The following is a 25528-nucleotide window of genomic DNA, read 5'->3' as shown; positions in this document are numbered from 1 at the left end:
TAAGGAGAACTAAATCAATGCTGATTAGTTCAATGATGTTTCTAGAGTTCTTTGTCCTGAGGCTTCAGTCTAAATTCTGGGAATACATATTGAATCAAGAATTTGTCAAGTGGTTTATAAATTGTCAGATCAGGGTAGAAAACTCTAGGGACAAGCATACTTTGTGTCACCTCCTCCACGGGTAAGAGCCCAGATTGAAGGGTCTTCCTGGTCCTGGAGTGTGGTCTTTTGGTCTAAGCTAAACTCTTGGGGTTGCCCTAAGCACCACAAGATTTCTCTACAAGAAGGGTACCAGGGACAGAAGACATCAAACTCTGTGTGCCAGAACCAAATTTGGACTTGACAGTGTTTTTCAAAAAATAAGAAAGAATATTAGGCACTCTATAGAAGGCACATATTTTTGAACAGAGAAATAACCCACTTTAGTAAAGGAAAACTTTAGATGATCTCAAACCTTAGTTTTGGACCTACAGTCTTCCTTGTAGAGAATATAGAGACATTTTTGCATGAAAATTTTAATTATAATGTTCCAAGAGGCAAATTCCTGTAGATCTTTGTTGCACAACTGAAAACAACAGATTTCCAATCATCTCCAGCAAATTTTATTAAAGATAAATCCTCATTGTTAAATATCGTCAGTAGAATAAATAATCATCTTCTAATTTCTTGAGCAAAGAGATTTTGACTATTACATTAGCTGCTAATTCTTGGTTTATGTGAAATAAAAGCACTGTGCAACCACTATTTTCTTGGAGTGGCCAAGGACCAATTAGTAACCTCCAAATACTAATTATTACATCTTCTTTAGAGAAGTAGGTGTTTATTAGTTTTTATGTATGTTTATGATTCTCTCTCCCTCCTAAGGTATATCTTCCCAGAACATATTTTACTGCTGAGCAGATAATAGTTTCTTTTCTTCTCTCATTATTTGGTTCTCCCTCAGAGAATTGAAGCTCAGTCTCCTGCAAAGATAGTAGTTTAAAAAATAAATAAATAAATAAAAGCTCAGAGAATTGAATGAAAGTTATATGCACTATAACTTGCACAATCTATTGTATGTTGGGATCACAGCTAGAGACATATAGATGATGTATGAACAAGTATGTTTACATTATAGTAAAATTCTGGAATTATCAATACTGTGCTGACTTTAGTTGAATACAGATAAACAAGGAAACTAAAATAGAACATTTGAATATCATCATTTTGCTATTTAAGAGAAACTAAGCAGCAGTAACCATTAGTAACAAGATAACATTACCTAATCCAAAGCTGTCATGCTATGAAACACAGCATCGTTTATATTAAACTCCTATTATTAATAATACATAATAAAGAAGATTAATAAAAAAAACACTTCAGGAAAACAACATCTTTCAGGTGCTCAGTCAAAAGTAACTCCAGTTGTGTTCTTCATGGGAAACATGCTGCTTGCCCGGGTTGAAGGCTATGATTGCAGCATCCCTGTTGGTGTCTGGGGGGAGGGGCTGAACGAGAGGACTTGTTGCGCATCTCTGAGGCTGCACACCTCACCTGTTCCTTTTAGTAGAGCCAGGCTGAGGATGCTCCTCAGGTGCATAAAGATGTTCCCTCAAACCAAACCATGACGTCCTGATTGCAGCTGAACCTCCAGACTTTCAGAAACCGGAATATTTTTTGGGTCAAAATGTAATCACATTTTTGAAACAAAAGTTTTGTATATTAATGATGAAAATCTCAAAATTGTTTCTATAAATTTAGTGAAACAAGGATGAACAAAAATAACAAAGGAATTATATTTCAAAACTACTGAAGAGTTTTTTTTAAAAAAAATAAAAAACCTATTCTCTCACCTCTGGTTATTTATCAAGAGTGGAAAAATAATGCTCTTGGCCAAATATACTGTAATTGAGATGATAATTTTACAAGTCACAGCATGAGGGCAACTAAAGAATCACATTTAAGCAGAAAACCTCGCTTGTAAATTTTCACACAGTAATTACATTTCAAGCTCTAGAGTTATAGGGTTTTAGGGTGTTAGTACTAGAAGGAATTTGGAGAACCTTCTAGTCCAACTCCTCTGTTTTACAGATCGTGGAATTCCTAACAATTTCATTTCCTCTAAAAGTTCTCCTAATGAAAGCATCTTATAGTAGCATTTATAACAACTGGTTAGCTAAGTGTTTTTAATGGATTTTTTAAAAAATCATTCTATAATCAGTTTTTTTGCTTCAGTTCTCTAGCTAAAATCGAAGTCATATATTTCTTAGGGACTTTGGTGTAACTTTTGGTTTGCATTAGGATAGGGAAATACTAAATATTGATGGCACAATAAAATCTTGCTTCTAAATATTCTATTGATTTTTGGAGTTTTTTTTGAGATGGAGTTTTGCTCTTGTTGCCCAGGCTGGAGTGCAGTGGTACAATCTTGGCTCACCACAAGCTCCGCCTCCCAGGTTCAGGTGATTCTCCTGCCTCAGCCTCCCAAGTAGCTGGGATTACAGGCACATGCCACCACGCCCAGCTAATTTTTGTATTTTTTAGTAGAGACGAGGTTTCTCCATGTTGGTCAAGCTGGTCTCGAACTCCTGACCTCGGGCAATCCGCCCGTCTCAGTCTCCCAAAGTGCTGGGATTACAGGCATGAGCCACCGTGCATAAATGTTGAAGTGTGTGTGTGTGCGTGTGTGTGTGTGTGTGTGTAAAAGACTATGAAGTCTTTCACCAGGCAGTTCTGCTTTCAAATCCTGTCTCTGTTATTTATTAACTGTGTGTGATCTCAAGCAGAGTATTTACTCAGTAATCCCAGATCTGTTAAAATGAGTTAAAGAATGCCTAACTCAAAGAATTTGTGAAGTGTAAGAGAGATTTCACAGGTGAATGTGCTTTACATATTACTTCTCAAAATGTACCTCCTCAACAGCTGCTCCTTTTATTCTTCCCTTCCATCATTCATGTGTCTTTACCTACTACGCGAAGCATTCTGCATTATTTTATTATTTCTAAATAAAGTGTCATTGCAGTTCTCCTAATAGCTGTAGGAAAAAAATTACAAAATATTGTTGTGTTCCTCATGAGACAAGAATAAGTTTGAACACTTTATTCTTCAGAGGAAAACAAAATTTCTATATCGAATGTTTGTTTCCTGGAAGAGAGAAAAGTTCCATGCATGAACTTTAGAAAATGTTTTGAAAGAACTCATTCAAATTAAGCTGGAGCTCTTCCTCTCTTGCTTGCTGAAGAGGAAATTAGAAATAATTCATTAGCTTGGCTTAGTGGCTCACACCTGTAGTCCCAGCACTTTGAAAGGCTGAGGTGGGTGGATGGCTTGAGCCCAGAAATTAGACACCAGTCTGGACAACATGGTGAGGCCCTGTCTCTACAAAAATTACAAAAATTAGCCAGGTGTGGTGGTGCGTGTGTGTAGTCCAGGGTACTTGGAAGGCTAAGGTCGAAGAATTGCTTCAATCTGGGAGGTGGAGGCTATAGTGAGCCATGATTGTTTCACTGTACTCCATCCAGCCTGGGTGACAGAGTGAGACTCTGTTTCAAAAAATAATAATAATAATTCATTTTTTTTTACCAAATAATATTTTTTATTCCTAAACTCTAGTCATGTTAACATCAACTTAATTTCAACTTTGGTACTAAAACAAGCTTGAGCTAGGTATGGTTAAGGATTAGGAAAACTAATTTTAAAACCTCAAATGAATTCTAAAGTTAAAAACTTGCCTTTGCAGCATGGAGAAATTATAGTTTCCTTTTGTAATAATCCACAAATTCTGTGTAACTTTAAAATATTGATTTAATTTACTAAATAGTCGATAAAACCTTAATATCTTGAACCAATTTGGCCACTGTAAACTCACTTTTTGAAAGAAAAACATGAATTCTTTTATACTTATATACAGATTCTGTGTCAGACATTAGGGTTATAAAAATTGAAAAATACTCCTGAAGTCTAGTGATAAGCAAAGCCAGCAGAAGGTTTACAATAGACATGATAAGTGCTAAACTAGAAAGTCTAATTTTCTGATCTTACATTGATTGTTCTTTCCTCTTGCTCACTATAGTCCAGTCACATTATTTCAATCATAGCCTCCCTGTCTCTTGAACATCTTCAGGGATTCATGTGTGAGTACCTTTGCACTTACTTTCTCCCTCTGATAGGAATACTCACTGATATGGTTTGGCGTTTGGCTCTGTGTCCCCACCCAGATCTCAGTCAAATTGTAATTCCCAATGTTGGGGAAGAGACCTGGTAGAAGGTGATGGGATCATGGGCGTAGATTTCCCGCTTGCTGTTCTCATGATAGTAAGTGAGTTCTCTCAACATCTGGAGGTTTAAAAGTGTGTAGCACTTCTCCCTTTACTCTCTTTCTCCTGCTCCACCATAGTAAGACGTGTTTGCTTCCTCTTCGCCTTCTGCCATATTATAAGTTTCCTGAGGCCTCCCAGCCATGCTTCCTGTGCAGCCTGCAGAACTGTGTGCCAATTAAACCTCTTTTCTTCATAATTTTCCCAGTCTCAGGTATGTCTTTATAGCAGTATGAGGACAGATGAATACACCCTACTCCCCCAATATCTTTCAACTTTGGCTTCTTATTCAGGTCCTAGCTCAAGTGCTGCCTCAAAGAGATCTTGTCTAAATACCCCTTTCCTCACCGTACCCCCAGGCATTCTTTGCCAAGTCATTTTGTTGTTGTTGTTGTCGTTAATTTCCTTTATCTGAAAATGCCTTGCTTGCTAATTTCTTTCTTGTGCCTTGGATTTGTGATTGTAATTATAGAATTAGGTTCCATTAGGACAGTGTGGGGGTCTATCTTGTCCACTGCTCTAACACTGGTGCCTAGCATTTTGCCTTGCAAATAGCAAGCAGATGCTCAATAAATATTTATTGAAGATGAAGGAACAGTGCCATGGGGAGTAACCATGGCCATCGGGGAAGCTTCACGGTAATTCTTACACCAATGCTTGATGGATCCCATTTAAGATATAGGATTAATATCAAAGAAATGCCAATCAAAACCACAGTGAGATGTCATCTCACACCAGTCAAAATGCCTGTTATTAAAAGTCAAAAAACAAGAGATGTTGGCAAGGCTGCAGAGAAAAGGGAATGCTTTTACACTGTTGATGGGAAAACAAACTAGTGTAGCCACTGTGGAAAGCAGTTTGGAGATTTCTCGAAGAACTTAAAACAGAACTACCATTCAACCCAGCAATCTCGTTATTGGGTATATACCTGAAAGGAAACAAATGGTTCTACAAGACAGATACATATACTTGTATGTTAATTGCAGCACCATTCACAGTAGAAAGACATGCAACTCAACCTACACGCTCATCAACGGTAGACTGAATAAAGAAAACGTGGTACATATAAACCACAGAATACTACACAGCCATAAAAAATGAAATCATGTTCTTTGCAGCAACCTAGATGCAGCTGGAGGCCATTATCCTAAGCAAATTAATGCAGTAACAGAGATTCAAATACCACACCTTCTCAGTTACAGGGGGAAACTAAACATTCAGTACTCATGGACATAAAGATGGCAAAAATAGACACTAGGGACTACTAGAGGGGGCAGAGAGAGGGGAGAAAGGGTTGAAAAACTAACTTTAAGGTACTGTGCTCATTACCTGGGTGGCGGGATCATTCATATCTCAAACCTCAATACCATGCAATATAACCAAACCTGCACATGTATCCCCTGAATCTAAATAAAAATTGAAATTATAGTAAGAGCAAACAACAAAAGCCAAACAACAAAAGCAAGTTGTGCTTCCAAAACAAATCAAACAAACCAAAAAGGCACAAAGTAAAATCTATAATCTCCTTCTGCTCCTATTTTCTTGAGGCTATCACTGTTGACCCCCTGGTATGTCATTCCACCTGGTTCTCTACTCTCTCACCAGTTCCACCTCACAGATATACAGAGAGGGGCAGCTTCTTTTTGTTTCTTTGCTTTAAACTGTTGTTAATGCCATCTTACAAAGTCTGATTTGTAATATGCATATTATCCTATAGATTTCTTTTCCCTCTTGACAAAAGGACATCCTTGTGGACATCCTTCAAGACAATAGATATAGTTCTAACTAGAATTTTAAATACGTACATTATATTTCATATTAAACATGTACCACAGGCTAGGCACCATGGACCACACTTATAATCCCAGCACTTTAGGAGGCCGAGGCAGGAGGATCACTTTAGCCCAGGAGTTGAGACCAGCCCAAGGAAAACAGGGAGACCCATCTTTAAAAAAAAATTAAAATATAAGCCAGGCAGGGTGGCACAAGCCTGTGGTTCCATCTACTCAGGAGGCTGAGGTGGGAGGATCACTTGAGACTGGGAGGTGGAGTCTGCAGTGAGCTGTGATTGTGCCACTGCACTCTTGCCTGGGCTACAGAGCAAGACTGTGTCTCAAAACAAAAAACAAACAACCAAAAAGCAACCATAGTTTTTTTTAAAAAACACACAGCATTAGCACAAATTGGGGACAAGTGGAAGAGGGAGTTGAAGGTTTTCACCTTGATGGAGTACATGGGTGTGAGACCATTTGCATAGAGAACAGAAAATAGTCCCAGCTATCCAAGGGAGATGGTAACCAGTTTTGGATTCGCTGAGTTCATGATACCTGTGGGTCCTTCAGGTAGAAATGTGCTGTGGACACTTAGACAAAGGGAAAGATGTCTGTGTTAGAGAGATTTCTGCTGCTGTTAAGCAACTTGGGAGAGCTGCCAGTGAACTACATCTGTGCATAGATTCTTCAGAAACTAAAAATAAATTTTTTTTTTTGGTGGGGAGGGGTAATTTATGGTACGTTTTGTGAAAATCACTGAAAGTGTGCTCAGACTTTAAAACATGAAAGTAAACTTTTAAAAGCTTAAATCCAGTTTATCTCGCTAATTTCTTTCATAAAAATCTTCCTTCATATTCTGTCTAACCTCAGATCAGCCTAACTCAAGTTGAAATCAAAATTTCTGACTGCTTAGATTCCTGAAGATGTATTTATGTGTTACCAGTTGAGGCTTTCTTCACGTGTGCATTCAAATTCTTAGGGTGGGAGGAGTGTTAAAGTAAATTGCAGTTTATGAAAAGTAGACAAAAAGAATTCAGGACATTTAAAACTGTATAACTGTACAAAGTAAATTTGTTGACAGAAGGAATGAAGAAGTTTCAGAACTTAACAACCAATGAAGAATTACCACCCATATGATTTATGACCAAGAAAAAAATGCTTTCCTTGCCAAGCCCTTCTGAGGAAAATTCACTCACCCACCCTTTCTTGGGACTTTGGCCCTTCTCCCTCACCAGAACCAGAAGGAAACCCAGTTCCATGGAGGAGAAATCAGTGAACTGACTATTTGAACCTGAGGTTATGGGGAGGAAACAGCAGAACTCTAGGGGATGGCAGGAGAAAGAGGGAAGAGACAGAGGGTTAGGATGGCCTATTTGACAAAGGGAGCAGAGGACTCAAGAAGAGAGATTTTTGGATATCTACCTGAAGTAGACTCGGAATGTGGGAAGCAGCCGAAGGTGGATAAGAGGGAGTAACATTGCCCTTGCCTTCACGCTTGTGTTCTTGGTTCTCTAACCATAAGATTTGTCTCTCTAATGAATAGCAGAGGCCTTTCATTACCCTTTCAACTCTTCAGGGCACAGTTAAGGGATTATAGCTGGAAGTTTTAAGACACTGACATTTTGGTGCAAAATGAGGCAAATCCATGCAAATGGAAACTTGACAATTTTTCTTGGAACTGTCCTGATTTCAACTTTTAATATGAACAGTCTCAGAATTCTCTTAGGTCTTCCCAATCACAGAGTCAAATTCTTACTGTTTTATTATGATACCTTTGAGGATCAACCAAAGTAAAACTTTACAATGTTTTTTAAAAAATGACTAGGACACATTTTGACTCCAGCAAGTTGTGTAATTTAGAATGAAAAGGCTATATACAACCCTGAAATCAAGATGAACTTGAAGTTATGAAGTGCACTTTTAAAAGGAACTGTAATAATATGTAAATAATTATATATGTGTGAAGTGCGGAGAAGGAACCTCAGTTTTTTAGTTCTGTTTTCTAACAATATTTCATTATCAGTATGTGGTGGAGTAAATGGCAAATGGTGTGGTTCAAAACCAGTTGTGAAATAAATTAATCACCTAAAAAAATTCACAGGCTGATTTAGGAAGTGTAGGTGCCATTTTTACAAATTGTTCTGCCTGAAGAACCATTTCATACCTGGAAAATGCTAGAATTTAATGGATAGTAAAATGAAGATGAGTCAGCAAAAAAAATCAAGAAGGAGAGGTCAAAGAAGAAACCAAGGGAACCAAGTGAAGCCAAGAAATAAAGAGATATCAAGGGTGAAGCCCTAATCATGTCCATTGGATCTGCAAATTTCTAGGCTTCTAGGCACAGCAATGAAGGTGAGCATGACGGTTAATAGACAGAATTCTGGAGCCAAACTTCTCCAGTGGAGCTGGGTTCACATCCCAGCTCCACTGCTTACACTATGTTAAGTAATGGGTTGGCTTAACCTTTCTCCACCTCAGTTTCTCATTTGTGAAGTAAGGATACTAACGATACCTATGTCACAGAATTGACACATGGGCGATATAGTTCTTGAGCTAACAGTGCCTGTACATGGAGGATGACTGCTTTAAATGCAACTTTATGAGAAATGAGGGCTTATGCAGTCTAGTCATGATTTAGACCTGGGGTCTCCAACCCCAAGGTGCAGACTGGTACTGGTCTATGGCTTATTAGGAATCAGGCCATACAGTGGGAAGTAAGTAGTGGGTGAGCAAGCGTTACTGCCTAAGCTCTGCCTCCTGTCAGATTAGTGGTGGCATTAGATTCTCATAGGAGTGCAAACCCTACTGTGAACTGCACAAATGAGAATCTAGCTTGTGCATTTCTTTTTTTTTTGAGACGGAGTCTCGCTTTGTCGCCCAGGCTGGAGTGCAGTGGCCGGATCTCAGCTCACTGCAAGCTCCGCCTCCCGGGTTTACACCATTCTCCTGCCTCAGCCTCCCAAGTAGCTGGGACTACAGGCGCCCGCCACCTCGCCCGGCTAGTTTTTTGTATTTTTTAGTAGAGACGGGGTTTCACCGGGTTAGCCAGGATGGTCTCGATCTCCTGACCTCGTGATTCACCCGTCTCGGCCTCCCGGAGTGCTGGGATTACAGGCTTGAGCCACCGCGCCCGGCCGCTTGTGCATTTCTTATGAGAACCAAATGCCTGGTGATCTGGGGTGGAATGGTTTTCTCCCAAAACCATACCCCCAACCTTCCATGGAAAAATTGTCTTCCAGGAAACCAGTCCCTGGTGCCAAAAAGGTTGAAGACTACTGATTTAGACAGTCCAATCAGTGTTATTAACTAGAGCTGTGATCCTATGTAAATCCCTTCATTTTTTTCTACCTCTGCTTCCTCATCTGTGAAATAGGTTCTCATAGCTTGTGTGAAAATCAGGTTCTCATAGCTTGTGAGATACATATTGAAATATTTTTATAAGTTAGAAAGTGCAACAAACATATGAAATTATTATTAAAAGCAAACACCTTCATAATTCCTTATGTGTGTACTTCTATGAATTCCAGGGGACCATACCATCTAATGTCTGAAGTTTCTGGCAGGGGTTTACCTTCTTGGGTATCATTACAAGAATGAAAATGTTACCTTAACATTTGAAAAGAAAAACCTCATTATTATTTTTTTAAGAACCTCATTCTAAAGGGAAATATTTTTTGCCTTTGATATAGTTGGTTGTGTCCCCATCCAAATCTCATCTTGAATTCCCACATGTTGTGGGAGGGACTCGGTGGGAGGTAATTGAATCATGGGGGCAAATCTTTCCCGTGCTGTTCTCGTGATAATGAATAAGTCTCACAAGATCTGATGGTTTTATAAAGTGGAGTTTCCACGCACAAGCTCTCTCTTTGCCTGCTGCCATCCATGTAAGATGCGACTTGCTCCTCCTTGCCTTCTGCCATGATTGTGAGGCCTCACCAGCCACATGGAACTGTAAGTCCATTAAACCTCTCTTTCTTTTGTAAATTGCCCAGTCTCAGATATGTCTTTATCAGCAGCATGAAAACAGACTAATACAGCTTTCAATCAGCCCTTTCTTTTTGGGTCAACCTCCTCCTTCTATCTCTGCCTCTGAACTGAAGCAACGTCACAACTAGTGGTCAGCTGAAGAAGGTGCCTAAATGGAGTGCCTGAAACCCTAACCCTGGATGCTGCAGGCCCTATTGAATCCTAAGATCTGAGGCTAAGGTCAATGGAACAGGATAGTATTTTACTTAGCTGTCAAGATGCTTGAGTTAACTTCAAAATTATATTTAGTATGTATGAAATTTGTTTTAACCATGGCATCATATCAGGGGATATGTAAATCTAGAAGTATTTTTTGTTAATCCACGTCTGGGTTGGTAAGACAAGCACTACCTTGTCTATAACCAAACAGTATATATGTTATCAGCTTCTTAGAGCATGTTTCTGCATTTCCCCAGTGTTACAGAAAATACCCATTTGTAATTGTAAAATTCAAAATTCTTCCGGGGGGAACAAACATTCTACTTTGTTAAAGCAAATTCGTAAACACAAATAAGCATGTGCGTGTGCACACACACTCACACAAACGCACACATACACGCACAGACGTACTGGGTTTTTAAAATAATTCTTTTTCTTGTTTTAGAACAGCATTAACTACCAGTATTATTTTTACAGTTTTGTACCACGATGCAGATCAGTTTTAAGGCAAGCAGAAGGATAATTTTAAAATATGTTTCATATGGTCTGTTTTGCGTGGTAGGATAATCTGGATAAATCTTCCTTTGAGACATTCCTTTCATTTATCTCTTTGTTTCTGCAACAACCTCCTTGTTCTTCACCTCCAGGAGGACAAACTTTACTTTTCCAGGGATTTACAATTATTTCCAGATGTTGAGTAAAATACAAGATTGAGAGCACTATAATTTTCAAACGTTCCTCATCTCTTACATTTGTCCTTTATCTTTTAAATGCACTGTTCATCATATTTTAGAGTTATGTAGGTTGTAAGTCCTCCTGTATTTGCTTTTACATTCATATTTCAGTTTGCTAAGCTTACATCTTTTTTTCCTCCTCTCATTGTCAGCATCCCCAACGTCGATGGCTGAGTTCTTGATATTTTGTGTTCCTCCCTGAGACTTACTGAATTCTCTAATACGAAGGCGCTGAACATACTCTTGGTGTGGGTTTCTCAGTGGTGAAGGGGAGAATCTCTCATCTGTGCTGCCTTCAGCAGCTGTGTAAATACAGCTGGAAACTTGAAAGTGGACAGGGTCAATTATAAATCGGTTTCCTTTCCCTTATGTGTTTTGGAATGCTGTTCTGAGAAAAACGAGCCGTGAATTTGAATTGAGCCCTCCTGACTTCAACTTTTATACACATATGTAAGCGACCTTCTGGGTTTGGGTAAAGCCATGGACATATAACTTCCTTAGCTTCAGGCTCTTCCTCAGACTTTGTTTTGTAGAAAACAGAAAATACAGGAAAAGTGCCTATGGGAGGATCAGTGGGTGACACTGAGTTCAATTTATACCTGTTGAGTATATAACCCACATATTCAATGATGTTCCAGTAACTATCTTTGAGTAATTCTCTTATCACCAGCTCCCATTTCATCATGCTTTCTTCCTGTTATGGGCTGAATTGTGTACCCTCCTCCCACACACCACCCCCAAAATGTACATGCTGAAATCTGAACTCTCAGTACCTCAGACTGTGACTGCATTTGGAGATAGGGTCTTTAAAGAGAGAATTAAGGTAAAATGAAGTCATATCCGAAACCTTATGACAAATGCAAATAGTACAAATCCTTTACTCTTCCACATGCTTGCTGCAAGGGGGGTCTATTAGTTTCCCAGGGTTGCCATAAGAAAGTACCACAGACCGGGGGACTTAAACAACAGGCATTTATTTCTTTACAGTTCTAGAGACTAGAAGTCTGAGATCTAAGGTGTCGCTGGGGTTGGTTTCCTTGGTGTTAGATGTCTTTCTTCCCATGTCTTCATGTGGTCTTCCCTCTGTATGTGTCTGTGTCCTAATCTCTTCTTAGAAAGACACTAGTCACTTCAGATTAGAGCCTGACCATATGACCTCATTTTACCTTAATTATCTCTTTAAAGACCCTATCTCCAAATGCAGTCACAGTCGGAGGTACTGAGAGTTCAGATTTCAGCATGTACATTTTGGGGGTGGTGTGTGGGAGGAGGGTACACAATTCAGCCCATAACAGGAAGAAAGCATGATGAAATGGGAGCTGGTGATAAGAGAATTACTCAAAGATAGCTACTGGAACATCATTGAATATGTGGGTTATATACTCAACAGGTATAAATTGAACTCAGTGTCACCCACTGATCCTCCCATAGGCACTTTTCTTCCTGTATTTTCTGTTTTAGGAAATCCCATCATCATCCAAGCAGTCACAAAGCCAGAATCTAGAATCATCTTAGATTCTTTTCTCGAGCTAATCTGCCATGCTTTGTGAACCCATAATGAGTCCTGCAATTCTACCTCCATAATGCAACTTGACTCCTTCCCTCTTTTCCTTTCCCATGGCCTCTATCTTAATTTGGGCCATTCATAATTACTCACTTGAATTGCTCTAATATTCTCCTAAATTGAACTAATTTCCTCAATTCTGCCCCTTCTCCATGCTCAAATCCATCCTCCAAATTACTCTCAGAATAACCTTCCCTGGAAAAAAAAATCTTGTCATATCACTTTCAGATTACATTTCTTCAATAGTTTTGTATTACTTTAATAATAGCATTCAAATTTCTTAAGCATGAAGTATAAATCTTTCCCTTCAGTCTGATTGGTTGAACTTAGGTCACCTGCTTATTAGCCCATTATCAGATCTAAGTAATTCAATACACTGATTCGCTAAGATAATTAGAATCTACTCCTCAGGGTCACCATCCCTGGATCTAGCAGGCTGTATAGGGATGGATGGAGATGAGGACAAAAATCAAGATTTCATTAAGGAGAAGGAAAGGGATAATGGATGTTACATATGCGATGAACAATGTATACTGCAATCTGTTCCTTCATGGAATTTATAGTCTAGTGGTGAAGACAGAAAAATAAAGTCCAAGTTCAGGTGTAGGGTGATAAGGACAAGTGTAGAGTTCTGTACATGGTGCACTGTGACCACAAAGACTCCTTTCTAAATGAGATCAATAGTTCAAAGAAAGTTTCTTAAAAGGACGGTGATGCCTAAACTGAATTTGAGAAGGAGCAGGAGTTAGCAAATTGAAGAAGTGGGAAAGGGACCTTCCAGCAGGAGGAATAGCATGTGGAAAGGCTCAAGGGTTGTGCAACAGTGTAACTCACTGCAGAAGTGCCCTCATTCAGTCTGACCAGAGAGGACAAGAGGTGAGGCCAGAAGGAGAGGCGGGGTCCGTCAGGAAACATCATATAAGTTTTGTTCTATAAAGCAGTCTATAATACCTATTGCTACTGTATATGTAATGTTAACTTATATGCTAAACACTGTACACAGTCTCACATAACACAACAATTTGGCACTATGGTATAAACTCCTATTGAAAGATGAAGAAACAGACTAAAAGGTTAAATGACTTATCCAAGGCCACATAGAGCTGGCTCTAACCACTTTTCTACTAACCTTTTACCTGGAATTCAAACTCATGGAACTGGTTACCCCAAGCAACGACACTGACCAAAAATTGATGAAGTTGCAGGAATATATAGATTTGAGATACAGTTAGCTATATTCAGGAAATACTTGAGAATGAAATAGCTGAGGGAGAAGAAAAATCCTATGTCTAAAGTACATCCTCTTCTACTGGGCAAATCCTCTGAGGGACTATGCTTTGGCATACTTGCCAGGGACAGAACCCAAGAATCAGGTTCTGACCCAGGGTTTTTATTTTCTTATACCATCTGGATGTCATCAGTCATCAGTCAAATTTCCTAGCTCATGATCTGCCTCTGCCTCTGCTCAGAAGGCCCCTTTCCTCCTTCAAATTGCTGACTCTTTCTCATTCTTCACAAATTCAGTTTAGGCCTCACCTCCCTTAGGAAACTTACTTCGAACTACTGGTATGATTTAGAAAGGAAATCTTGCAACCACAGTGAACCCTGTGCAGAACTCTACAATCATCCTTATGATACTGCACCTTAACTTTGGCTTTGGCTGTCTCTCTACCCCTTCACCCCAGATGACAAATTCCATGAAGATAAGGACATTGCCTACTTCCCCTTCCTCCTCCCTATGAAAATCCTGATTTGGGTCAGGTCTCTGTCCCTCTTCGAAGGAAGCACACATAACTCAAGGGAGGCTACCTCTTTCCACCTCAGGAAATGGATCTGTTTGTTAGAGCCAGTGGTTCTCAATCAAGGATGAGTCTTCCTTACCCCTTAGAACATTTGACAGGGTCTGGATACATATCTGGTTGTGACAACTGGTGTTTCCTGCAGGCATCTGATGGGTAGAGGCCAGAGATGTTGTTAAACATCGTACTATGCACAGGACAGCCTCACCCTCCATCCTCACCCTGTTAAAGAACTATCTGGCCCCAAATGTCAATATAACTGAAGGGTTGAGACATCTTAGCTAAAGTCAGTCTTTGTGTGACTTTGCTTCCTGACTGGTAATGGCTTAGGCATAATTATGTGCCCTAAATGATCAATCACAGTGAAGTGAAGGACTGATATTCTATGATTGAGAGATAGATGATAAGGTTAGAAAGTCAGACCGTAGTCACATTGTGGCAAAATATGGCCTTTATCCTGTAATGGAGCAGGGGATACCATGATTAAAAAGAAATTTTAGAAGAGTGGGTCTACCGTACCACCTACAGGATAGATGGAAGGGGGCAGAACATGGCAGCTAGGACTGTGAGACTGCTATAGCTACAGTTTGGGTGAGGTGACATGGCATGAGTTTCTTATATATCCTTAAGTGATTAGCACAGCCCCCTACACCTAGAGGAGACTCAAGAATGTTTCTTGGATAGTTGGATGATAACCATTTTCTGGAACACAACAGATAAAGAAGCTATGAATCTGACCCAGTGTTCTTTTTTGTTTGTTTTGTTTTGTTTGTTTGTTTTTGAGACGGAGTCTTGCTCTGGGGTGCAGTGGCACGATCTCAGCTCACTGCAAGCTTTGCCTCCCGGGTCCACGCCATTCTCCTGCCTCAGCCTCCCGAGTAGCTGGGACTACAGGTGCCCGCCACTACACCCGGCTAATTTTTTGTATTTTTAGTAGAGACGGGGTTTCACCGTGTTAGCCAGGATGGTCTCGATCTCCTGACCTTGTGATCCACCCGCCTCGGCCTCCCAAAGTGTTGGGATTACAGGCGTGAGCCACCACGCCTGACACAGTGATACTTAAAAATCTGTCACTGAATGTCTATGGTTACAATGAAGAAAAATTGGCCAAGAGAGGTGACTTGTGCCTGTAATCCTAGCACTTTGGGAGGCCGTAGTGAGGACTGCCTGATTCCAGGAGTTTGAGACCAGGCAACATAGGCAACATGGTAACTTGGTGAGACTCCATTTCTTAAAAAGAAAAAAAAAAAAAAAAAAAAAAAGAAAGGAAAGAAAGAAAGAGAAAAATTAACATTTCTCTGTGTTTTGAAAGAACATCTTAGGGAAGTTTTACATAAACGTTAAAGTCCCTGTATATGTATGCATGTGTATGTATGTTTCCTCCTAGATGCAGCTTTTGAATAAATATTACTGGGATAGATTTTTGGTAGTCTTTGATTTGATGATGTGCCCTTGGGGTTCTTTTCTGGCCTGACCCTGAGGTGAATGCCAAAGATCTCAATGTTGAGGTGCCCTTGAGCTGTGTGTTGGGATTCCAGACTTGCAGAGCAGCCCCCAGGCCTCTCCCCTCTCCCACCACCCAGCCTATGCCTTACACCTTCCTTCCGGTACTTCCCTGGCTGGTGAACTGACCTGAAGGGGTCAAGGGAATTTGTTGAATTTTATATTTCTTCCCTTTGTTCCTAGCTGTGGCTGCCAAATAATCTTATTTTTGCAGGAAAATGACTGTGAAGTTTTAGATTAATTCAGAGAAGCTTTCAGTATGCTTCTTAAACATCACACCCAGTGCAGTCTAATAGGCATTTGTTGTAGCAATGGCTTTGTAGTTTTTAAGGCGACCTATAGCCCCAGCAACAAGCATAGAGAATTCAATGCATTCTTTTAGAATTGTTAGTGTAAAGTATTGCTTTTTAAGGTTTGCTATTTCGGTACCCAGTATGTTAAATCCAAAACATCAAGACATTCTGTAAACACATATTTAAAAATTAAGTTTCGTAAATTTGCCTTATTTTCTTTGTTACAATGGAAAACATTGCTTCAGTGATTGGGGGAAAAGTGGATAGCAAATTTAGAAGACACTATGATCCTTTATATCTCTTTTTCTTGGCAAGGCAATTTAATTAGGAAATAATCTTCTCCTTTAACATCTGACAGTTACCATAAAATGATATCCTGCTTTGTTGGCAACAGAACCAGTTTATTTGAGTTTGTTGCAAAATTTGAGCTATTACATTACTATGAAAATATAGATTTTTAAATAAGAAAGACGAGTTTACAAAAATCAGAAACGGCAAAGCACTTTAGTTTTCAAAGCAATCCTCGATTTTAAAAAACACAATTTCAGAGGGGCAGGCAGTGGGGGAGCGTGTAGGGAAGGAGAAGGAAGCCACAGGGGAGTATGTCTTGGGCCGATCATGCCAGGCCGCAGCTCTGGCTGGCTGTGCGCGTGTGACTGTGTGCACGTGTGTGTGTGCACGCGCAGCCACAGGACCTCTGGGCCTGGCCTTCGGGGGCGCTCCCCGCCCCGGGCTTCCCCGCGGAAGGGAGTGGGGCGCGCGTACCCTGCCCAGCGGCAGGGTCCGACCTGGGCCGTGTGCAAATGCATGCTGCGCGGGCTCTTTGTGTGTCTGCGTGCGGCTCCGCGCCGCCGCGGGCACCATTTTCTGCTTCGCTCAGGACAGGCACATAAAAGGAAGGCGGCTGCCGCCCGTCGCCGTCCTCTTTTCCTCAGATGCCCTCTGCTGCAGGTTTATTATTACAGTACGGGCCGCGCCGCCTCTCCCCACGGCCCTGGCGGGCCGCCGGACTGTGCAGCACCCTGGCCGCCTTCACGCCTGGCGCGCCCCCAAACCGCCTCCTCCGCCTCCTTATTTGTCTGAAAAGCAACCGCACGTCGAGGCGGAGAGGCTGGCCGGGGGTGGGGAGGCAGGCCGGGGGTTTGCGCGCGCCCTGCTCCCTGGGCGGGGCCGGAGCGCAGAGCTGCGGGTCCGCTTTGTCTCTCCGGGGCGCCGCGCAGCGCAGTGGGGGCAGTGCGGCTAGCGGGGCGCCTGGGGCGCGGGTGCAGGGTGTCGGGGCGCGCGCGCCTGTTGGCCGCTCGCCGACGGGGCCCCGAGCCGCCGATTCCTGCCGAGTAAGCAGTCTGGCTCCTAGGCGGCTGCACAGTGGCAGCAAGGCTGGGGCGCTGGCTCCGCGCCAGCTCCATCAGAATTAGCTCATTGTTCACTAGCACACTAGCGGGAGAGAGAGGGAAAGGGAGAGAGGGAGACTGTTAGAGAAAGAGAGAGACACACACACTCTTGGAGAGAGAGCGCGAGGCAGGGAGATCATCTCCTCCTCCTTTTTCCAAGGCTGCACTTCTTGGAAGTGAAGCCGGTTTGGGTTTTGTTTCCCTTCCCCCTCCTCCCTCCTCTTCCTCCACCCCTTTCCCCTCCCCCCTCCCTCCCCCAATCCCCCCTCCCCCCCAAGCTGTCTTTCTAGCATGTTGCCCTTTTTCAACCACATTTGTGTTTCAGGTGTAGAGAGGAGAGAGTGAACAGGGAGCGGGGCTTTTGTCTGTAAGTATATGCCATTCCTATCCCCGGCTGGGAGCGCTGCTTTCTCTTTTGTGTCGATTCCTTGCCGTTGCTCTTAGCTGGACCCTTCAACCCTGCAGAGTTCATGCTTCTTCCCTCTAAATTTTAAAGACCTGAAGCGTGTACCTTGGAGAAATTCTGGCATTTTGGTCGTGCTGCATTCAGGCTGGAATTTGACTTGGGTTTTTTTTCTAAAATGCACAAGTTTAGAGGGAGAAATGAATTCTTTTGGGAAGGGGTGGGGTTTTGTGCTTGTTGGTATGGTTAATTTTGTTCTTCTTGCTCATAAAGCATTGTTAGAAACTGTTGTGTTTCTTTGCATTAAATGCACTTTGGTGCATGCAAGCTTTTCCAACCCTTTTATAAAATGAATTTGTGCCCCTCCGTCCTTACACTTGATCACTCTTTCAATGCTGCTGCTTCCGAGGGTCTTCTTAGGCATTCGATCTTGCAGCACTTTTTTCTGCATTTTCTTATAAAGCAGTTGAACTTTGGGGGGGAGGGCCTTAAAAATAAATGACTGTTTTCTTCTTGGTGATGGTAATAATCTGATTTGCATTTATGTGTATCTATAATAACGTTATAGGAAAACTCTAAGAGCGAATGATACCCTTTTTGAGAACTTTTAGTTTCTCCATTCATCTTAATTTTTGTCATAACTGTTAACAAAAGAGCTGCCTTCTGATAACATAAAGGTTGAGGGTAAATCACTGCAGCAGTATGTGCATTAATGTTTATTTGGTTTAGGGAGAAGGACAAATGGTGTATATTCCTGACTCCCCCCCCCCCCCCCGCCGTGTAGGTTTTTTTTTTTTTTTTTTTTTTTAAACACGGAAGGTTATGTAATGCAGTGCCATTTCCAAAAATATCCACTCTGAGGCATTACACTACACGGTGGAAGGCTGATTCCTATTCTGTCGTCTTGATTGCAAATATACTGCCAGTAGTATGTCTGGGAACAAAGAGCAGCCAGAAAACAATCTATTTTTATCACTTGGTTCTACTTTTAAGTTGCTAAACCTTTTGAACTCATGCAATTTAAAGATGAACTAAACACTAAGAATAGCCCAGGACTCTGCAAAGCCAAGTACCAGGGATTCCTTTGTCCCCTAGTTAAGCCTATAGGCCACTTGGGAAGCTCTTTTAGAAATCCCAGTAGTTAACAATAATTTGCATATAACTTATGTTAACCACAGAAAATCGTTATTCGTCTGTAGCCTCTAAAGAGGCGTTTTTGGTTTGCTGACCTGTGGTGAGGCGATGTGTCTACTGTATTTAAACATATTTTGCAGGTTGGTCTCCCTGGACTGAAGAGAGGGAGAATAGAAGCCCAAGACTAAGATTCTCAAAATGGTAAGACTTGGTCATCAGAGAAGATTCTCAATACTTCTTACCAATCTATTACATATAAATATCAACCACCCATCTTCATCCGCCTCAACCCTTCATTGTTCTACACCCCATCTGACCTTTAAAAGGTTCTATCTCCAGCTCCTGGGAGCGTTGCAGTACAGCAATTTATGTGAATTGAATGTGGCAAATTAGTTCTTTTGACTTGCAGTTATTTTGAATAGAAAACTAAAATTCCTCTTTCAGAAGCGAGGATTTATTTAATTTGAACAACAGAAACTATTCGGTTCTTTAAGAAGAGTGATGTGTTGTGACACGCAAGGAGGTGGTGACAGCAGTAGGGCTCAAACAAAGCCTTGGGTCTTAGAGCTAGCTCGAACTTATCCAAAACTGAGGAGTCTGTCTCCCTGATCAACAGCTACTGCATATGCTATCCTTTAAAGCAATATAGATGAAAAGGATGAATTTTTATATTGATGTACCCCATCTATTTAAATACAATTACTGTTATTTTTCTTGATTTATAACTTCATTTATGAGAGACATGCACTCAATTTTAGAAGTCAAGCATGTTAACCTCTAAATAAAAGTATAACTATTTCTGACAAAGCTTATGATCCACAGAGAATGCAGTTTAATGTTTGATTACTGATTAAAGAAACAGAAGGAATACACATTAAAAGCAGCTGAATAAGTGTATTAATCATCTATGAAAAATTTCCTCTTTGGAAATAAGATGAACTAAAAAAAAATAATAGAAATGTCATAAAACTTTTTAGTGAAGTACAGCGTGTCCTACTGCAGATGTTTATACTCTTTAAAACACCTCTTTGTCACTTAGAATGTGTGATATCCAAATTTAGTTTTAGTTTTTTTTTTCTTTGAAATGAGGGTGGAATTTAATGAATCAAAATTTAATCTGATATCTTTGATGTTTTCTTTGAGAACAACCCAAGTATAAGCTTCCAAGGAGGAAAGTGAATCAGGCAGTGAAATGAGTTCAGTTTGATTTTTATTAACAAGTGTTTTATTTTTTGTGTATGCCTCACTTGCCATTTCAACAAGTGGGTATCAAAGCACCACATGGACCTTGTTTGAAAATGATCAAATTAAGGAACTTGAGGTAGAAAGACGAAAGAAGTGAACATAAAATTAAGCTAATCAATGGATTTTGTGCAAATGGTTCCTAAATTCATATTAAATTCTTAATTAGCTGTTGTCATAGAATAATAGGATGGTAATAAAATCAACTGCTGTAAAGTATTTGTGTTTACTTATTTTTTTACTGTGACTGGCCACATCACCTTGCCTCCAAGCTCTTTATCTCAGAACCTTACCTACTTTCTGTGACCATAAATAGATCACAAAGGTTGATGTATGTTGCAATATGTCAGGTGACCAGTTTAAACATAAATATGACTACTGACCCTGCCAAAACCAACTCTATAGATCAAGCTCAAAGAGTAAGATATCATGGTTCTGTAGTAGTAAGTAGAATGAGCTTTGTAGAAGGTAAGCATGCCTGCCAAAGCTGAGAGTGGAAGTTGGAACCATTTGAATGCAGAAAAGCAGATGGAAATTATTATTACATGTTAATTTTTTTGCAGTTATCGTTTATGTATGGTGGCAGAATGGAAAATCACAATTTGTTGCTCCAGGAAGGATTTTTACTCATGAAACAATTCTTACAACTTTTTGGTGATCCTTTCATCAAGATGTCAGTCCCTTTTGGCACAAGCCCATTGCCTGAAATGAAACCACTGACAGTTATTGTCTGTGGGTGATTCCAAGTAACTTTCTAGCAATTCTCTTTTTCCGGAAAGTCTAGATCTTAAAAGTCTTTGCACATATTAATGTAAAAAAAAGTTTCACTTTTTTTTTTTTTTAAGAAGTGATACTAGAGGTGTCTTGTATCTCCTCTTTCTCCCTTTTGGCAAAATCAAGTTAGTTTTCTTTCCTTTATTAAAACTGGAATTACTTTGTGGACCTCTGTAACTGGCTTACTTAGAGTGAAGACTTAGCCCACATACAATAGAAACTGCTTCCAGTGAAGCAGTAGATTTAACTCCTGACACCTCTAGAAAATACATAAGCATGGCTTTCCTGTTAAACTTGCATTTCCAGTTACATAATTTAAAATGCTAAAGAAGATCTAATTTCAGTATATTTAACCTATTTAGTAAAGGGCTTATTTCAAATACAAATTTATAATCAGCTCATTTTAGCGTAAGAAATTATCTAGTAGATTCTAGAATTCATAACACAGTGATTCAATATCTAGACTTTTTACATACCTAAAATGATAATGTTTTACAATAATGTGGAGACACTTAAGGATTCTCGAGTGCCTTCTGTATCATATATATTTATATATATGTATATAAAATCGTGCAGCTCTAGGAGGCACCAATCACATTGTGTTCTGTGTATGGGCCTCCTTGAGCACCACTGCAGGGAGTGTTATTTACATAAAGTTGTACATGGTGGCACCTGGGGTTGTGCAACTCAAGAGTACTGTTAAAAGTGTCAATTTTGAGCATAGTTTGCTGTATCTTAGTTGAACGGAACATTTTTTTCTATAAGTCATTCTCCAACTTTTTGTTTTCTAGTAAATATGCCTCTCCCATGCCTCTCCCACCCTCACTTTTTTTTTTTAATTAGTAGGATATTAAGTCTTCAGCACTTCTTTAATTTACATTTGTCTTTTTGCTAAATTTAAATTGCTATGATTGTATTTTACATGCGTTCTTACTATTTATTTAGGTATTCTATTTTAAAGGTACTTGCTTTGGATAAGTTAATGAGAAGAAAACAATTCAGAATGAGTAGATGATTCTATTGACTAGTTTGAAAAAAAAAATTATTTAATCCAATGTCAAGATTAAGTCCTGGTTTTCAACATGATTGGCTTCTACACAGTAAACTTGCCTCTCAGTGTGTGTGTGCCATGGACTCACAGTGACATAAGCATGGGCTCATTATGTTTTAACAGAGACCTAGAAATTGGAACAATATAAGTTCTCTTTAAGACTGATGCTGAGCTTTTAAAACAGATGAGTTGACTCCATTGTACCATTCATAGAGCTCTGCTTTCTGTACAGTTTGTGAAGTGGCATTCATGGGCTTATAAGAAGACTCTTTCAATAATCTCTCCATTAACATAAGGTTTCCTTGTTTAAAGAAAAAGACAAAGTTTGGGGAGGGATGTGATCCTATTCATAGCTTGTGCCATTGGGCTTAGAATGTAAATATACCAATTGCTCGGTGACTCTTGATGGTGGAGATGCTGAGGAGTACCTAAGAGAGTAATTTTATATGGTACTGTCTTTTTCACCACAGTTTCCAGTGAACAGTGAGGGGGAGAATTGGGAATCGTTTGAGGAATTAGGACAGTAGGGATAGTCTATTTGGGTTAAGCCCAGTCTAGCTTCCTCTTGAGCTATAGAGATAATTCAGGTAGGAAACGGTATTTGAGCAGCAGTCTTAGAATAAACAGCTGTTCCAAGTATCATTCCATTTTAACCTGATACAGTTCTTAAAAGATGTAAATCAGATCATCATAAATACACTGAAGAAATTCACTTTTTAAGTCCTGAGATGAATACTTCTAAAACAGGAAAATATACTTCTAAAATATGAATACTCTGCTAAACCAAATGAGCAATACCCAAATTTATCCTTGGCTATTAATGAATTTTATACTTTGAAGTATTAATTTACCTGGTCAGTTAAAGACCTGATGTGGCATTCAGATACACTGGGCTGACTAGGGATCCTTAGTGTAACTTCCTTGGTCCTTCCTTTTTTAAAAAAATTAATGCTGTTCCTGGATGGAAAGTCTTTTAAGGCCATATCCCCATAGCCAAAGTGAAATGGAGGGTTGAAATAATTATCTGAATAACTATGCTCAAAAAATTGATTTTGTCTGATTCATCTTGGTAATTCAAAATGTTGCTGGAGTGATGTAGGAGTGGGAAGGATTTGCCTGAATTATCTGTATAATTCCTGTGTTATACAAGAAAAAACTAGGGATAAGGAAATCTTACCAGCAAATCCAATTTGAATATACCAGAGGAAAATGTATTGAATGTACTTGGATTTTGTCATCTTGGTTGATAAAGATATATTACAATATATCAATTTTAAAGGACTCCTCTACTTTGTACTGGATAGCAGCTTAATCATAAATTCTTAGTCCACATCTGTAGGAATTATGATTGCTAAAAATATTTATTGGGTGTAAATTTATTTGAAATGCATATTTCTAGAACATATTTTGTACCTAGGAAGAGCTTCAAGAATAGTTCATCTCAGTGGTGTAAAAAAATAGCAGTGATCCTGAAATTGATCCATTAGTGCAAAAGTATTAACAGCCTTAATGGTTTGGGACTTATGCATTAACATGGCTTTCAGCTAAATTCTAGATATCAATTCAGTTATTAGTAGTAATATCATGGTATTAACCAGGATGGCATTATTTGTTAGTTGGATCATATGCATTTCTTTCCTTGCTCAACTAAATTATAGGCTCCCAGAGGCTTTATAAACTTCATATCGTGCTTGGTAAAGTATTAAATATATGGTAGAAGCTCAATAAATATTTGGTCTATGCATATTAATGTCTATTAAGTTGGATTTTTAAAATTCATTCTTAATGATTTAATTATGTTTAGTTTTTGTAAACTAGAAGTAATTTGTATCCTTAACCTCTATTTTGAAAGAGGTAGGAAGCCAAAATGAATGCAATTTTAGTTTACACAGAAACTTATTTTCCATTATTAATGGGATAAAACAAAATGCGGTGAAACCATAAGGTGTGGCACTTGCCAAAATTACGTGGCTTGCAATGGCTAACCTTTCCCAGCTTCCAGAGTCACACTCTGGCAATGTGGTGCGATGCCATCTCTCTGGGTTGGATCCAGCTGTGGTATTTAAAGCTCACAGCAGCTTTTCCTGCAGCCTTTCCTGCAGGCTGGACCCAGGAGGAGCTTTACTCCCAGTATTGGAACTTTCTAGCCTTCACTTATTTCAGTAGAATCTATTTCTGTGATTCTGTGAGGTGCAGCATACTTAACAATGTAAAACAATACAATCTAGTGCTAAATGGTATGAGTGATGTTAGTGAGCACTGGGGATTGGGGATAGTGGAAAACTTATATTAAGAAGGTAGAAATTAAGCTGGAGTTAAAAGTTAAAATTAACTTTTATTAAGAAGGTAGAAATTAAGCTGGAGCCAGAAATAGCAAATATATGGCTATCTCCATCACTAACTTTTATACCTGCGGGAGACATTGCTAATCAGCCTTGACACTCTATTATTCAGCCTGAGTATGATTTCAAAATCCTCAATACAGTGTTCCGGGATGCCATTAACAATTGATTGGAGTTGACACAAAATTTGAAACCTAGAAGTGGACTATTTGCTCCTTGAGAGTAAGTACTATGCTTTATTAAGCTTTTTATTTCTAGGACTTAGGACCAGTCCTTATATTGAGTGAGTGAAGAATTAAGAATATTTGGGTAGATTTAGATGAGAGAGAGGAGTATTCCAGATTAAAGGAGTGCATTAGAGAGTTAGGCTTGCAAGAGAGGATAATACCTTTTTACTGTTATAGGGGAGATCATCCTCCCTGTTCAGGACCTCTGTGCTGTCAAGGACAGACCTCAAAAACTAGACCTAGAAGTCAAGGACTTGATGTGCTAAGCAATAAGAAGCCACTGAGCAGGCATCTTAGAGATGGCCCAGGGCACTCACTCAGGTTACCAACCTGTCTCAGGTTCTTTGCCTTTTGATTGTGCCTAACAGGAAAGAACACACACACTCACTCACTTACACTTTCTGGTTAAAGGTACAGCTTACTTTATTGCTCCCCCTCACTCGCCTTAGGCTGGAGTGGAGTGGTGGAGAGAAGAAAGGTCTCTAGCTAGAAGGAACTGGGAAGGGAAAAGGGAGCATGCTTGTCTTCTTTTTCTTGAGAAAGTGGCAGCACTTTCATTGGCAGATCCCAGCAAGTTCAGCAGTGTCTGCTTGGCAGAGAGGATGTTGCTGACTTGCAAGCTCCCCGATAGAAGGATCATGCTTCCCTCCTGTGAGACTGACTGGGTGCTGGCATGTGCTAATCAGTTGCACCCCCATGTACCCAGCTGCTTTTCTCTTTCCATTTCTTCTCGATTAACCATACTTATTCAAAATGGAAGCCAACACTTATGTCATCACAATAAAATTGTTTACAATTTGAGGCCTACATGCTGTTACT

At 39.8% G+C, this 25528-nt stretch overlaps 1 protein-coding gene across 7 annotated transcripts in view; it reads left to right on the top strand.

Annotated features, from left to right (window-relative positions):
- NREP (neuronal regeneration related protein) overlaps positions 1-25528 on the top strand; it is a 261805-nt gene that overhangs the window by 215929 nt on the left and 20348 nt on the right. The window contains exons 1-3 of one of the 7 annotated variants that reach the window (XM_009208883.1): positions 16829-17096; positions 17862-17903; positions 19214-19274. In XM_009208883.1, coding sequence (XP_009207147.1) covers positions 19272-19274 — 3 coding nt within the window. In that variant the 5' untranslated portion in view covers positions 16829-17096; positions 17862-17903; positions 19214-19271. The other 6 variants (XM_009208884.3, XM_009208880.2, XM_009208879.1 and 3 more) reach the window with 6 other exon arrangements.

The sequence above is a fragment of the Papio anubis genome, chromosome 5 (genome assembly GCF_008728515.1).
Source record: "Papio anubis isolate 15944 chromosome 5, Panubis1.0, whole genome shotgun sequence".
Taxonomy (NCBI): domain Eukaryota; kingdom Metazoa; phylum Chordata; class Mammalia; order Primates; family Cercopithecidae; genus Papio; species Papio anubis.
Note: the sequence above shows the minus strand (reverse complement) of the source record. Positions and strands in the feature narration are given on the sequence as shown.